Source organism: Trachinotus anak, unplaced genomic scaffold, assembly GCF_046630095.1.
Source record: "Trachinotus anak isolate AG129_WGS33_773 ecotype Australia unplaced genomic scaffold, CSIRO_AGI_Tana_v1 ptg000003l, whole genome shotgun sequence".
Taxonomy (NCBI): Eukaryota; Metazoa; Chordata; class Actinopteri; order Carangiformes; family Carangidae; genus Trachinotus; species Trachinotus anak.
Genome location: NW_027273854.1, coordinates 21,802,227 through 21,818,909, shown reverse-complemented (window position 1 = coordinate 21,818,909; position 16,683 = coordinate 21,802,227). Strand labels below are relative to the sequence as shown.

Here is a 16,683-nt window from a genome sequence, read left to right as displayed (position 1 = left end):
AATTTGGTATAACTTTGTGTCTTCTTTTCTCTCTCATTAATCATCTCACATATTAATGACCCTTCGGAGAGGCCTGACCCCTTGGTTGGGAAACACTGAACTAAACCACCGAACTCTAAATAAAGTAGTTAAAACTTGTTCCATCTTGAGCAGCTAGTATAACAACAACAATGAAAACAAAATACTATCTGTATATAGTAATGTATCAGTCACAGGGGGCATTTTACTGCAGTGCCACTTTTAATGTGATACTTTCAATACATTTAAGGAAGCACTGAAATGCAGGTATTTTACTTATAATTGGGTGTTATTGAATTGTGGTATTGGTCAGGCCTGACAGCCGGACCGCGGTGTGCTCCCTGAGCTGACCGGGGGGCGGCGCTGCTCACGGCGCTGCGGCCGGGACCAGGCGGCAAAAGCCGCTCGGCCCCTTTTTTAATCTGCGGCAGCACACCGGAAGTACTTCTCTGGTCTGCGAGGTCAAGATCAACGCTAGCTACACAGCAAGGTAAACACGGAGAGTACCTGGCTGCTCTTTATTTCATTTGTGTGGTACGTGTCAAATGTGTTGGTGAAATTGTCCGGTGTGTGTGTGTGTGTGTGTGTGTGTGTGTGTTTGTTTCAAAACGAGGGGAAGCGGCGCAGGGTAAGGCTGGGAGGAGGAGGAGGAGGAGGAGGAGGAGGACGAAGAGGGCAAAGTCACACGTAACCGAGGCTAATGGAGTAAACGAGCCGCCTGTAGAGAGGCAGGGGACGACAGGAAACTGCTCCGGACAAGTTGGGGGTGAATGGGTTGATAGTTAAGAAGGAAGTGTTCAAGAGGAAGGTGCTGATGGTTTAAGCTCGGCTGCCTCTTCAAGTGTGTTGTAACACTGAACAACATGGCTGTACATGTGTTCACAGAGAGGCTGCCTGACTGTGCAGTCACCACTAATGAGTGAAATACTACAGAACAGTCGGTTTGTGAGCAAAGTGTTTGAGGGAGTAAACTACATTTACAGGCCACAGAGACTTCCTGAAGCAGCGTCACCCAGGTCATGAGTGTAATAAATGATTTACTGTGCAACAGAAGATCTGCTGATGTGGTACTTTGTTTCTTCTGCTGCTGATAATATTAATGACTGATTCATGATTTAAACCGCTAAAGCAGTGATAATATTTCTTAAGGGACTGAACCTAAAGTCAGAGCGATCAATCAGTTCTTCTATCGCGTTTGATAATCAAATACGTGTGTGTGTGTGTGTGTGTGTTTGTGTGTGTGGTTTTTGTTTTATTGTTTGTTTTTTCATATGAGAAAAAAAATCTGCTCTGGTTTTTCCGAGTTCCTAGATAAGATCTTGTCAATTCAGAAAAATAGAGTTGTTTTTTTTTCTTTTTTCTTTTTTTTTTAAAGAAAACTTTTCTCAGAAGTCTGAGATTAACCTCATCAATTCAGAAAAATAGAGAGGGAATTTAGTTTTTCTCATGAAAATGTTTCACAGAAATTTTAGATAATGATCTCATTAATTCAGAAAAACAAAGCAGATTTTTTTTCTTTAGCAAATGCATTATGCTTCCATAGGTTCAGACCAAACAGGCAGTTTGAATATTACAACTTGAGTGCAGTAAAGTTGTGACGGGCATTTTTCATTTGTTGCTGTCATTTTATAGACCAAACAATTAATCCAGTAGTTTAGAAAATAATCAACAGATTTATTGATAATGAAATAACCATAAGTCGCAGTCCTAATTTTATCTACATGAATCTTATTCTGATTATGATCAATTTTGTCTATAAATTGTGAAAAAATGCCCGTTACAATTCACTAAAACCCAAGATGACATAGTCCAAAGTCCAAATCTCTAAAATGTTAAACTACTATAATAAAATACTTGTATAATGTATAAAAGTAAACCAGGAAATGGTAACGCAAATCAAACCGACAGTGGTAAATTTCCTGTACTTCTGTTTGATAAATGTTCTGTTAGGTGACTGTTGAGCAAATGTTAAATTGGTTCACCTCAAGTATCAGTCCCGGCATGTAACTGGTGTAATTCGTTTATACATACAGGGTCTAGAGTGGGTTCAGACTGTAATGTCCTGCCTTTTATGTGAAATCAGATAAGACCTATAGCAGTTTTTGATGGGTTTGTTTGTGCTATGTAAACTTACATAATGTTGGTGACGATGAAAATCTTCTTAAACTTTGTGTGTACTTCAGCTAAACAAACATAAAACATCCAGGAAAACGCATCCACCCACTGTAAACTGTAAAATGGTTGTAAATGTTCTGGCCTTACATAAGACTCCTCTTTTGTGGCCCAGTCAAAACATTGTGTAGTCCTCCTGCTTTTAAACTGACATGAAATCACAGTAAATCCTATTGATCAGAGTCAGTCTTCTGTTTTCTTTATGACTTTCTTACAGATGGCTCACAGACTACTAGTACGTAGAATTTGGACGCTGTCTATGAAAGATATCCGCTGCCACCCAGCATCCACCGCCACCATCGCTTCCTCCTCCTTTTCCACCTCCCTGCAGTCCACCACAACTCGAGTCTCCTTCCTCTCTCCCTCACGCACTCTGCCTCGCTCCCTTCCTCACACCTCCCGCAGGGCAGTCTCCTTCAACGTTCAGGACCACGAGGACTTCACAGAGAGGGTCATCAACAGCGACCTGCCCGTGCTAGTTGACTTCCACGCACAGTAAGTATTCCAGGAAGGTATGGTTATAGTTTACTGGTGATTTTTGTGTTTCTAAAATATATAATGAAAAAAAATAAAAAGGAAATTAATAAAAGCTATCAACTCTTTGCATTTGAGAACAATATAGTAGTTTTCACTTTATTCTAAAAATCACTAAAGCTGTTCATCACTTATAACAGTCAGAGACTACAAACCATCTGTTGATTGTATAATTGGCTACCTGACTAACTGACTGCAGCATGACAAACCCTCCGGATGAATAATGTAGAAACTGAAAATGAGGCCAACTAATGAAGATTCTGCAAATAATGTCAAATATAAAAGTTAAAGTGGTGGTTGTCTCTGATGTAATTTTGAAGATGACACATATTTTTCCTGTTTAGAAGAGTAGAGTTGAAGCCATGGTTGCTAACCATGAATATTTACAGCTGTATTTAGGAAAAGACTCCTAAATGCTAAGGTTAAAATAATTCTTTCAGCTATTTGAGGCATCTGTCTTCCACAATGTTACATTTTTACTGTTTTCACAGAAAGCTGTTACTTGGAACATTTTGTATATACAGTTTGCTCTTTTTACTGCCCCATTACATCAGCTGGGTCATGGGCTGGAGGACCGGGGGGGTGGGTGGTGGGGGGGGGGGGGGTATCATTAGTTAAATGGAAAGATGGAAAGTACCCCTGGTACTGTGCTGGATCACGGTCACACTGTCGCGGATTAGTGGGACACTTGAATGGAGCAATCACTGATGTTGCATCAAGGCAAATGGTCTGATGTGAAAAAGGCCTGCTGCTTCACGCTTGATATTTTTCAGTATTCCTTTGTTTTTGCACCTGTTGTTCAGCTCTTTGTAAACCTCTACTGCTGCTACAAATACATGGAATCATAATTAGTTACAGTTAAAGACGAATGAATCGTGACCTGCATTTGAACCGATTTGCTCTGTGTTCAGCAGCTTGAGGTCATGTTTTAAAGAATGAACACTTCGACACTGGTTCTGTTTGTGTGTTGTGTTTAGGTGGTGTGGTCCCTGTAAGATCCTTGGGCCGAGATTGGAGAAGGCTGTTGCGAAACAGAAAGGCCGTGTTGCCATGGCAAAAGTCGACATAGACGATCACACAGACCTGGCTATTGAATATGGGGTGAGACTTGAAGTGTTTTTGTGGCATTTGTGACATTTTAGTAAATTTTTTAATAAAATTTTGCTAAAGGAACATGTGCAGACAAAAGAGGATAATACACAGCATTGTACTTAACTGCATTACATAATGTCGTTAAGTTATAATATTATTAAATTTCTCTTATAACACATACATTCGTCCGTCTCCAGGTGTCTGCTGTTCCGACAGTAATCGCCATGCGGGGAGGCGACGTCGTCGACCATTTTGTGGGGATCAAAGATGATGATGAGCTGGACTCTTTTGTCAGCAAAATCATTGGACAATAGACCAACTGTTCCCACCCTGCCATCACCGCCGTTCTGGTGCCGTTTTGTATGATTCTGGCTTGGTCGGCAGCCCTCAGCCACCATTTTGACTCCAAGCAAACGCCAATGAATAATAAATGAAACCTTGCCACCATCCCAGCTGGCAAACTCTCAGATGCCCACACCCATCCCTAGACACACTGCTTCAGCTGTGCATTACTGCTTCTGTCTGTCTGTCTCCCCTCTGTTTCCTTTGTCTAGTGCTGGGTGTGTGCCTCCATTTAACCTTTTAGTTCATGCTGTGCTGCATTGTACAGCAGTTCCATTTCTCTCAAGTAATGTGACGGCTCCACGGCTCTATTCAGACCACTGCCGCGCTTGTGTGCTAAGTCTGTAGAATGGAAAATACACAGCTGTAATGCACTTATACTGTATGACATGAGGGATGAACATTTATAGATTTAATGGTGAAGAGGATTTAACTTAAAACCTGACAATAGAGAATGAGGTTTGACAGTGTTACCTGTAGTTCCTGCTTTTGTCCACAAGAGGGTGGCATTTCTTTGACATCGCAAAAGCCACACATGGTCATTTTACACCAGTATGCCTAATAATGTGAGAAAGGAAGACATGTTTGTGTGTATGTGTGTGTGTGTGTGTGTGTGTGTCCTTGGGTCCTGACTGTGAAACTGAAGTCAAGCAGGAATTGCAAATAATGAGTTTGATTTAGTTTATTACTGAGATGAACTCTATGTACCACAAACATGATCAAGTGACGTAATAAAGGAGTGAAAAGATGTTCTGTATGGGATTTGTGTTTTTGTCTGTGGTTGAAAAAGAGACGAGGTTTGGAGTTTTACTGTCCCCGATGATCCTGATGCAATATTTCTGTGAATTCATGTACTTTCTCGCCCCTAGCTGTTTTGACAGCAGTGGGAATCTGCAGGAATAAGCTGCTGGTGTGATTCTTGTGTGCGTGTCTATGTCTCTAGGGCTCAAAGCAGAGAGGGTTAGCTCTCAACTAGTCCTCATTTTATTATGTCCATGTTATATGTTCCCGCACATAGCTCCACCTTCTGACCATTTAGCTGTTACTCATGCTGTCACAACCCTCTCATCAGTGTAACTGGAAAGCCTCCACACTACCCTCTACTTATTGCTTCTCTCTAAATGACCTCCCTGCTGTCATCCCCGTAAATCAACAGTGTCTCCCTTCTCATCCGTCTCTCTAATCCCCATCGTGTCTTGAGTCTCACACCTGACACAACATCCTCCTCCAAACCACTTTTCCCTCCCCTGTTAGAGTTGGGGGTCAATATATGCTGTAGCCAGACAAACTGCGACCCTACAGCACACAAGTGACTTCTCCATTTGACCTCTCACTTTCTGTTTCACCTGCTAGGTCACATGTCAAACCACCTGCCTGTGTCTTCACCATCGTAGACCACACTGTACTGTTGATTTCTGACTTTTGGCTTGCTTGAAGCTCCCAGTGATTAAAGCAAAAGTAATAAAGTGCTGTGTTATCACTGGACACTGTAAATGTTTAACAGTGGAATAATAGGGCAAGTCAGGTTTGCATAGCACAAGGAAATTAAGTGTTTTACATAGGACTACAGAGGTAAAATACTGTGTTTTACCTGTTTCACTAGGAGGTGCACCCACATGCACTTTCTATGCAAGGACTCTTTCCTATGTGTATGTGTGGACTGTAGGATTAAGGCGTTTCTGTGTCATTGCCCGCTAGAGACACTCACTTGAGTAAATGAGGTCAAATGGGGCTGAAGGAGACAGGAGAGCACCTGCAGTCGGAGAGTCCCTCCAGTCATCATATCATCATATCATCATCCCCTCCTCTCTCATGACTCGCTGACCAAAAAAACTTCCCATCCTGGCATGCCGTAACAGAGCCCACAGCTGACAGAGTCATGACAGGGGCCTTCAGACTGCTTATTAAGTGCACATCATTTGACATGTTCCATCTGCACTTTTAGCGGCCCTGGCTTGGATTAGATCATCGCAGATGAAGCCAGGGGATACATAACCGTGCAGAGCTGCTCAGTAGCAACCAGGGGCAGAGACCCTGTGGTTTTTTCTTTTTGAATAGAGGGAATTCCACTGGCATTACATAAGCAGGTGTGAATGAGGCAAGTGATCCAGATGTACAAACAAAGTTGTTGTGTGGTGGATGAAAGACATTCCTGCATAGTTTAGAGATGTCTGGGACTGCATCACAGCACCTTTGTTAATGATCTGCCATTTTAACCACCGTGTGTTGCTGTCTGTTTCTCTGCCTATCAGTAATCACTGACTGGGCTCACACTCATGAATCAATCTGTGCCCCCCCCCCCCCATCACCCCCCCACCCACCTCATGTTGTCTGCTCATCCTCTTTGTCTGCCGTCAGACAGGAGGAGAGAGGTGACTGAAGAAATGACGACAAGCTCCAAAGGTTCAAGAGCAGAACGTAACCCTACACCTCTTCCGCCAAAAACAATAGACCACACCTCCACCCTCGCTCCCGCTGTCTCTCTCTCTTACTCAACCACTCTTGTGACCATATAAGGCAAAAAAAAAGACAGGGGAAGCCAGCGGCTGCTGCTGAACAAATGGGCTGAGAGGCAGAGTTGCAGAATTCTTCTAGTGACTCTATCCCGATTCGCCTGCCTTTCTCAGAGCCTGTAACTGTTCATGTTTGCCGTGTGTTTGTTTGATATTAAAGGACCTGTCACTGGGCCAAATGCTTTAGCTGTGTGTATGTTTGAACAAGATGCATGATTGTGTTGAAATGTCTGCGTGTGTGTGGGAGAGAGAGCGAGAGAAACTCTGTAACGACACCCAGATCTGGCACGGCCTGAGAGCATTCTGTGTTTATAGTAAATACATAGCTGTATTTGTATTTGAAACACATGCTGCCCTCCACTTGTTAGGTCTCCGCTCTGTTCCAGAGAAATACCAACCCAAGACAGACAAAGCAGCCACGGCTGTTTATATCCTTCCATCTTCTTCTCTCATGCAACATTCACATGACTTACAACAATAGATTGACTTAGGGTGCATTAGAGGTGTTGTCAAATCAGTACAGATGATAAATGGGCAAAGAGACGTTAACAAAAGAGGGGAAGCTTTCTGTATTTTCCCTTCTACTCCACATTCCTTAGTTTTGTGAGTCAACATGTGTCTTATCACTCCTTCCTGTGTACTGATTACTACGGAAAGAAGGAGGATGGAGGCACTGGAAGCACAGCCAGACTAAAGAGCAGAAGGCAGGGTAAACAGCCAGTCACTCTGCCATACTCTCATTACTGCATTATCTTAAAAGCTGGAGTTACTCTTAATTATTCTTTGTGGTTCTGGCCTTTTTGGTACATACAAACAAACAGTTAGCTTCAGCGTGACGAGAGACTTTGTGAACTGAAGCAAGTGGCGTAAATAATCTTGGCAGGGTGTTGTACACGGCTGGGGAATGATGGTGAACAAGGATCACGTTAAAGCGTGTGTGTGTTGAATCGTCTCTCAGCATACGTCAGGTAAGAGGTTACAGATAGATTTGGCACAGGTCTGAGCCACAGGATACTGCACGTACATATTTCTGTGTTCATGGATGAGGGCACAGATGCACACATTCTCACCAAGACGCTCAAGCGTGAATGCCCACACACATGAATTCACACAAGTAATTACACAGCCAGCATGGTGAGTGAGTTAACATGCCACTCTTTTAACATGCTGTCACTGAATGGGTCCCTTTCTTTCTGACTGGATGATATAATGGCTTTGCACACCCTGAATTACAGACACACCCTGCTGCTATTACAACCAACTGAAGGAAAGAGAAAGAGAGAGAGAGTAGGTCACAGGGAAAGGGAGAGCGGGAGGTAGAGAGAGGGAGGGAGATAGTGAGGTCAGAAGTGTCCATATTTGGTCATTTATGCCTGCATTTTAATCCTACATTTCTGTCTTTGCCCACTTCTCTTTGTTTTGTGTCTTCTGCCATTTACTATGCCGTGTAACTAGTTTATTTTAATATGAGAACTTCTTGCTATTTTGAAACTTGCTTTGAATTCAAAACTGTTTATTTTCTTTGTAAGCAATCTCACTCTTTTTTACTCCTCATCCCCTCATTCTCCTCCACTTGGCCCACTCTCCTCTCTCGGCATCTGGTCCTGCTCAACTAATGGGTGACAGGGTGACCTTTGACCTCGTAGCTGAAATTTGGGGATATTTCCCATCCATACGGACAGGGGGAGAGTGTGAGATTTATTGATTTTTCCAGGCAGCCTTGCTGAATGTTCGATGTTTTGCTCTACATACATGCGATGTCCAGCTGCTAAACGTATAGGAAAACACACAGACACATTCCTTTCATAATGACACATAGTGAACATAAATCACACGCTCTGCAGAAAATGTGAATTTCCTATGTTTGTGAATGGATGGCAGCCATGCCTGAGGCCCCATTACAATGTGACTTCTTGGGCTAAATTGGCGTGAAAGGTTGTGTGGTATGCTGAATGTGAAGTCGATGCCTCTTATAGAGGCAATATCTGCAACGGGGTCTTGTTGAAAGTTATCCCTGGACCACACATCACATCGCCTGTTTTATATTCCTGCCTCTTATCAGGCATCCCCTCCTAAGGATAGAAGATAAAACAGAAAGAGGTCAAGATTTAGCTTGTCTGAGGAGAATTATCTTTGCACTTCCTTCCTCTAAACCAATTTTTTTTCAGTTTTTTCAGACCTATCAGAGGATTACACCATCAACACCATCCATCATGTTTCTACCTGAAATAGATTTCATTTAATGTCGCTGAATATATAAAATACTATTTTCTTGTCATATAATTGAAGTGTCAAGGGTTGAGTCAGTTTGCATTGCATTTATGTTACTTTTAGCTAACTATTTATACTGTCTTATCCATTACTTTTAGCTAACTACTTTAACAATTTTTCCATGACTATTTATCTAACTGTTTAGACTTCTCTGCTCACTTACTAACTAGTTTTCACACACTCGTTTGCAACCTGTGCTGTTACAGCTGACTTAATACATGGGAATTTCTTTTTTAATCAAATCATAGCCTGATGTTTTTTCCCAAATTAATTGAGCTCTTTCCCCTGACAACTGTGGTTACCCCCTGACGCACATGTACCCCTGGGTGGGAATCACTGCTTTGAATTATTTTTCAGCCTCAGTTTGTGCTGATCAAAGCTGCTGATTTTTTTTAAATCCATGTTTCCCACTGAAAAAAGTGAAAAATATCTAGTTTCCATTGCTAATGTTTCCCTGCTGTTAGTGGCATGCATTGGCTCTGTGCCTTCAGTTCCACTCTACAAACTGTGCCTAAATCACCTAATTTGAATCCCACAGGAGTATTTGAAGTAAACAGGTTCATATTGTACTGTTCCATTCCTCTGTGTAGATTTTGGCAGTAACACCACATAGCTTTCATCTCCACAGCTTCACACATCTCTTTTTATTCAGTTTTCTTGCACCGTCCCACCACCTGTTCCTCTCTTCTACCAGTGTCACTCTGTTTACAGATATTTGTTTTGCATTTCATTTCATCCACATAAGCATGTGTTCTCTCTACAAATCTCTTTTCTTCTTCATTGTTTACTTTCATGACGAACAAGTACAAATATTTCTCTCCCTCACATTAATTAGATCATCACCCGCAGCGGTTCCCAGGTAGTGTTAACATGTCTGGTCATGAACCTGATCTTACCTGACTGGATGATGGGAACCTGTGAGAATAAATCAAATAACTGCACTGGTTCATTTGCATCAATGCAAAACATCAATGCAAAATTTCTGTATAAGAGCACTGAAGGGACATGTTGAAAAGTTCAGTTATAGATTTAAAGTTGAAACTGTGAAACTTAAATATAAGAAAATCTCACGTTTATTCTTCTATTGTGGGAGAAATCACACACTGCTTTGAGAAGAGGCGAATGGAAATATGAGTGGTGATCAAATTGGCATATACACATGAATGTTTAATTATCATTTAAAAAAGGGTACTTTTTACTATTTATGCATGAATTTACAATTAAAGCACATCTCAAACATTCCCACTTAGTATCATAAAATTTCATCTGCATTCATTTTTTCCAATTGCATCAAGAACTCAGGCAAGTAAGAAAAAACGTTTTTATGAAGTGGATTATGTAAAATATTTCAAATTCCTTGGCCTGAATCAGAGGCCAATAGGGTGAAGCTATTTAGTGTTAACAGTGAAATGATTGCTGATGTTTTAAAATGGCCCTATAAGCCAGTGTCCACCCTGCCAAAGTGTCCTACTAAGTCTTAAACAGTTCCATTGGCCCTATTCTGCTGCTGACCTCTGACCTCCTTTTGGAGGGGGAGAAAGCAACATATAAATATAAATAAAGTGCTATACTATTAATATAGCACCTATGAATATATTGCCTTCTTCCGGTGTTAGAAGCAGGTAGACAGTTAGTGTTTGTATTACAGAGTGCCAGTACAGAATACCCCAGACAGACCTGTATGCGTGGGACTTGTCTGATATTTGGCAGCCTTACAGCAGAAATAGTATCAAACAGTTGGAGCCATCACTGCTACTTGTTTGCAATGCAGACATTGGTCAGACTAGACCCTGTTGACACATGGGGAGACCCTGGATGATGCAGTCCACCCTGAGAGTGACTGGTACATATATGGTCATAAAAATCCTTAGTATGCACATACCTCTCTCATTAAACACAGCTTTATCTGTCCTCCCTCCGTCCGCTTAACTCTTTCAAGTTCAGTTTTGCCCTGCCTAGCGGCTGTCACCCCTCAATTTATGCACGCCTTCAGGACACCGTGATTGGCTCAAAGTGTGTGGATCCTGAGAGAGCGGCACACATTGGCCGGGGGGGCGGATACATGAGCGCCGGGGCCCGCCTCGTCCTGGACCGCACCCCGGCGCCTGCTGTCTACGTACTGAGTGAAATTACGCGACCCAGTGAGCAGCCAGTGGAAGAGGGAGGGCAGAAGGAAGAGGGTAAAAGAAAAAAAGATTGAAAGAGTGACTGAAGTAGAGAAAGAGAGGGAGGAAACAAGCGCTGTAGTTTAGCCTGAACTCTGCGAAGCTGCTGTCGACGGGAAAAGAAGTTTGAGTCACGGCGACGCTGACTGAGCCACTCGGTTGTTGTTAGCCACCCTCAGAGAGGCGTCCTGCACCCCGAAAGCAGGTAATATTCCCGGTTTGAACACTTTTGTCTGCCATGCTTTCTCCCTCGGTGCTCTTTCATTCAGTCTGCCCAGCAAGTGCAGTGAATCAGGAAGCGCGGCGGCGGGTTCACGGCTGCAGCTGCAGCAGGGTGGAGCGGGACCCCCCCGGCGCGCTTACCCCGTCTTTCTTTAACTTTACAGCGCCCGAAAACGTATATTGTTGTAAAAAGCTTTAACACACGGAGCCGTGAACGGTATGTGAGAAGGAGGTCGTCAAATGAAGAGTCGGCGCTGTGGCAGCTGGCGAGAGGCTGAAAGCCATAACTGCAGGGGCAGGAAGTGATTCGCCTGAATGAGCCGCAGAAACAGGGGCCGAGGACAGAGCTCAAGTCGAGTGGAGAGCAAAGAGGAGTGGGCTCAGACTACATGAGCGCCGGTCCGCCGGGGGCACCGGGAAGCGTCCCATCGCTCTGCGGCTGAACCTCGCGGTCAGACACGGGCGACGTGTGTGGCGGCATGACGTCACCCGTCCACCGGTAAACCGCAAAAAAAAAAAAAAAAGAGACGAGGCTGAAGCTTTTCCGCCGCTGAGCAGCTCATCCTCACTCAACCATGTCATCTCTGTGTGTGGACTTTCTGCATTTCTGTCTCCTGTTGCTGGCAGACCGGGGCCCTTCAGGGGTTTTCAGTGGCCCCCGGGAAATAATGAATACATTTGACCGTGATTTAGGTCACTATAGGTTAACAGCATGCACTGTATTCTTCATAGGTTATACTCCCCCTTCTGGAGATGGACCTAAAGTCATTCAGTATTATTTATTTATGTTTTATTAAAACTCTCTTCAATTGAGAACAGTACACAACAGAGTCGGATCATACATTTACACGATTCACACACACTTCAAGACGGTTGTATTCTTCATAAAACATGTTTTGGATGTTGTGTTTCAGTGTCTGATATGAAGGCAAATGAAGTTTTACTCCAAGCCCATGGTGCATAGTGTGAAAATGCAGTTTTAACAGTCTCAGAACAGAGTCAGGACTCTGAAGGTCATCTACATAGACGATCTGATCTTATAAATGTTTGAAACAGGAGACAGCTTTTTACAGTGGTAGATAAGCATATGTTGTTGTATCAGTTAGCCAGATATTATCCAGAGTGGTTCTTGGAATACACAGGAATACCAGCCGAAAATGACCGGGTTTGTCTTCTCCTTACAGTGCACTTCACTGTGACGATCATGAGCTGGGCAACATGAGTTTTCCATGGCTTAAGAGATTTTATGGGGTATATCAATATCCAAGTGAAGTACATTTTATTTCATCAGGCCAATACCACAAATATTCCTTCATAGAGAGCTTCATAAACTGTAAAACATAAGACTGCCTCCAATCTTGGAAGCTTGAAACCCAAGGACATGTTTAGGCTAAGTTAAGGTTTTCAATATGTAAAAGTGTAGTGGAAAAATATGGATCAGCAAAGACTTAAGTGTCCAGTTAGAAATTTGTCCTCTGATTCTTGTAATTTTTTCATATCAGATATGAAAGTTTGTTCGCTCTGCAGTCGGGACATGAGTCATCACATTCATTCAGCCTAATACAAATGCACTTGATGTAGTCATTCCTGTAGGCCAGTCTCAGACACTGGTTTTTACAATCTGACTATCATCACATTCTCCTGAGGCCTGACTATGCTATGTCATGGTGCATTTACATAAGTGTTGTGCTTTTGTCAATACAATTTATGTTTGCTGTTTTGGCACATCATTGTGTTTGCACTTAAGGAAGTAAGTAAATAGACTCTGGTATGCTTGCACGCCCTTCCGAGTGAACATACTGTATGGCAAGCTGTGTGGCTCAGTATTTGAATTCAATTCAATTCAATTCAATTTTATTTGTATAGCGCCAAATCATAATATACATTATCTCAAGGCACTTTACAGGGTAAGGTCAAGACCTTACTTTGTTACAGAGAAAAACCCAACAGTTCCCACAACGAGCAAGCACTTGGCGACAGGGGGGAGGAAAAACTCCCTTTTAACAGGAAGAAACCTCCAACAGAACCGGGCTCAGGGTGGGCGGCCGTCTGCCTCGACCGGTTGGGTTTAGGAGAAGATAGAAAGAGGGGGAGGGGGAGGAGAGGGGAGAGAAGAGAGAGAGAGAGAGAGACCAGGAACAGCTGTGTAGGTAATGGTGTTATCAATAATAATGATGACAGGTAACAGTGGTTAATAGTAAAGATGAGTAGTGGTGGATCTGGATCCTGCTGCTCCCGAGGCAGAGATACCTGCAGAATGAGGACAGAGAGAGGGAGAGAGAGGAGAAGCACAAATTGCAATTTGCAAAAAAAATAAAAAATTACAAGGCATTTCTCCAGCCTAACCTCCTATGCTCATTGGACATAGTGTAAGTTGTTACAGGAAGTGAAAGCAACACCTTTTTGCACTTAGTTTTAGTAATCAGATCTGTGCACTTTGATTCTGAAGTTTGCCGCCAAGAAGCCATTAAACCACAGTGTGAGCTCACCACATTAATAACTTTTTGATACTCAGGCATGCAAATGACTGTGCAAATGATAGTTCATGCTGAAATACTCTAAACAGTAACTGATGTGTGTTTATAGTTGAATGTAGGATGTGTGTATCTCTTTCATCAAAGTCATCTGTCATGGTTGTGTTTCTCCGGATGATACACCTACGCTCCTGTGTTGCTTGACAGAGACACATCTGTGAATACCTAGCCTTAACGGGACATATTGGGTGACATGTGGTATGTCATATCCTGTTATTGCGTTTGAGTCATTTGGTTGAATAAAGTCCTGGCAATTCATTGTGCAATAGCTTCTCTGGAGGCCAGTTCCTCTCCCATATTGCCAGTTTCAGTGCAGTTATGAAGCCTCCCGCAGAGATCGTTACATTCCTTCATTCGTGTGTCAGCAATGTCCGTACTCGAGGCCTCCTGGGAGAGTTGTGTACTGTAGGCTGGACAAGATTAAATGCAGACATTTTGAACAATGACAGGGGAGCTGGTGCGCGAGGCTGTTGAGTCTTCACAGAATGATACAGTGTTAGACAATGTGCCTGTGGATGTTTAGATTTCATTGAACAGACAGTTGTCCTAGCTGAGCCAGATTACTTGCAGGCCCCTTGCTTTTGTTGAGAGCACAGCACGGAGAGGGCAATGTGACACAGTTTGGCACACTGCAATCCACAGCTGTCTTTTGTTATGAAAGTCGCAAGGTTCTTTTAAGAAATGTGTGTCTCTAATCTTTTATCTGTTGAGTGTGTGACCTTCTGTAGCCATAGGCCCAGTTATCCCTTTACCTCACCTTGTCAGGCTAAGACAAGAAAAATGCATGGTAACACAAACTGGAGATGGTCAAAAAGAGCTGAAATGACTGGTTGCTTAGTCATTCATAAGAAAATTAATCAGCAGCTATCTTGATAATGGATTGTTTGTTGTTATTTTATTTTAAAAGATGCCAAAAAATGACTGGTTCCAGCTTTTCAAATGTGAATCAAGAGAAGAATTAGCAGACTAACTGATAATAAAGACAGCTGTTAGTTGCAACCCCAGTCCGAGCTTTTTGAGTTAATACATAATATATTAACACGGCTAAAGGGCTGAAGAGGAGGTTGCCCATTTTGTTTTCTGAGTACATTATAATCATTTGTTTTCTAGTAATACTTGGTGCTAATGCTCGTCGATGATTGATGGGCCAGTAAAGTCAAGTGTCATACATATCCTAGTTTCCTACATAGTCAGCTGAGATTCATTCATGCAGGCAAAACATTCCAGTCAGAGCTGAGTCTGTTGAGGTTCTCCATTAACCGTGGCAGAACTGATCGTGCCATTTCTCAGTCTGTAGTTACAGTGTTGCTCGCAGTCAACACAGGGTGAATTACTGTGTCCAGAAAAACACATAATGTCTGTTTATTTCAGACAGACTGTGATGTAGACGGTATCAAATACAACAGCACTTCAGCCTGCGCACATACTGAACGTGCTGTCTTTAGATTGTGACATATATCATTAATGTTGGCCTGAAATTCGGGTTTTTCAAACGGCTACTTTTTCTTGAATATCTCGTCTATTTTGGTTCAGCCCAAACGCATTTCTTCTGGTTGAATGAGCAGCATAATTAAGTTGCCTCAGTCAGACTGGTTGAAATGTCTGGGCTCCGGATGAATCTGCAGTAGTGTCTGCTGTGGGTTTCCTTTTTTCCTTTCACTGCACTTTATTTCTTACATTTCCTTGGTGTCTCAGCCTCCTCATCGGGCCTTTCTCATTGGTCTCTGTTTCCCCATCTATGATCTCCCCCTCATTTCCTTCTTCTCTGCCCCTTTTCCTCTGCTTGTGTTTTTTTTTTTTTTTTGCCATCACCCCATCCTTTCCTCCATCCTCCCCCTCGCAGCACGCACCTGTAAGACTTCAGTACAACCGAACAATACAAGGAAGTGACTGAGTTCTTACTTGGACTTTGTCGGACTTTGTCAAATTTCTGATCTCGGAGGACGGACCTTGACCGTGCCTTTTGTGATGATTTTTTGTGGTTCACTAGATAAAACTGCTTTCTGTTTTGTGGCAGAAATTATGAGGTAATGCTTGATCAGAGATTACTGCCCTTTTCTGGAGTGCTGGTTCATTGATCCAATTTCCTGTTGGTTTAAGCTTAGGGGAAAGTCACCACCTGGCTGTAACTTCCTTGTAGCAAAGGATTTTTGTCATTATTCTAGTTGGCAGTCTGTTTTTTAGAAATGTTTTTGTCTGCTCTTGTGATGTATTTGTATCACATTGAAGTAATGCAAGTAAAGTGAAGACGTGCTTTTTTACATGAAAACCTAATAAAGAAAATGGATCTAATCTTTGTTGACTGTGGTGCAGGTGTGTTACTGTACGTGACAGAAAGTAGACTTTGTCCGGACATGGGTGTGTGTGTGAGCTGCACATCTGATGTTGAACTGTGCAGAGAAGTGGTTAATACTTTTACATTGCGCAACACATTCACCACAGATGCTTTAACCTCTCGTTTGCACTGTGAACTTTGAAACATGCTCTGTAATGGGTCTATCTTCTGATTCCCATTGGACATGTTTTCCCAGTGTCAGTCTAAATTGTCCTGCACACCAGTTGTCCCAGCTGTCATGTGGCTCTTTGAGGTCTGTGAACACATTGTTTAAGGAGATGATTGTTTAAACGAGATAGCTTTGTATTGTCTGAGCAACTGAAAGGGAGTGCCCCAAGTAGAGATAACAAGTGATATAGTTAAAAAGAGCCATATAATAATCTGTGAGGGTAAAGCAGGTGTGGGCTGTCTGGTAATAGGATGAATAGTATGAGGATACAGGAGCAGGAGAGAGGTAGCAGTAGCAGATTTTCTTCATCGGTTCT

General features: G+C 42.6%; 2 protein-coding genes across 5 annotated transcripts in view; both read left to right on the top strand.

Moving 5' to 3' along the window:
• Window positions 1-364: 364 nt before the first annotated feature.
• On the top strand, window positions 365-4,907 carry txn2 (thioredoxin 2). Of its 3 annotated transcripts, none has more exons than XM_071474532.1 (4): window positions 365-508; window positions 2,408-2,685; window positions 3,702-3,825; window positions 4,014-4,907. In XM_071474532.1, exons 2-4 carry the CDS (start codon window positions 2,408-2,410, stop codon window positions 4,128-4,130), a joined length of 519 nt encoding a protein of 172 aa, XP_071330633.1. In that variant the 5' UTR covers window positions 365-508; the 3' UTR covers window positions 4,131-4,907. The 3 variants fall into 3 exon arrangements, with proteins under 3 accessions (XP_071330633.1, XP_071330634.1, XP_071330632.1); XM_071474533.1 differs by having other exon boundaries at window positions 473-552; XM_071474531.1 differs by lacking the exon at window positions 365-508 and adding an exon at window positions 1,023-1,085.
• Window positions 4,908-11,148: 6,241 nt separating this feature from the next.
• The window catches only part of LOC139618537 (myosin-9-like), a 32,496-nt gene continuing 26,961 nt past the window's right edge, over window positions 11,149-16,683 (top strand). The window contains exon 1 of one of the 2 annotated variants that reach the window (XM_071474528.1): window positions 11,149-11,312. The gene's annotated coding sequence lies outside the window, so the exon portion shown is untranslated. The remainder of the gene's footprint in view (window positions 11,313-16,683) is intronic. The other variant, XM_071474527.1, reaches the window with a different exon arrangement.

What these genes read in the sequence shown, in the direction of transcription:
- txn2 (XM_071474531.1), top strand. Translation starts at nt 1,038, where the DNA reads ATGAGTGTAATAAATGATTTACTGTGCAACAGAAGATCTGCTGATGTG. An exon ending in ACAGAAGATCTGCTGATGTG is followed by an intron (nt 1,086 to 2,407) that starts GTACTTTGTTTC and finishes ACTTTCTTACAG; the next exon opens with ATGGCTCACAGACTACTAGT. An exon ending in CTAGTTGACTTCCACGCACA is followed by an intron (nt 2,686 to 3,701) that starts GTAAGTATTCCA and finishes TGTTGTGTTTAG; the next exon opens with GTGGTGTGGTCCCTGTAAGA.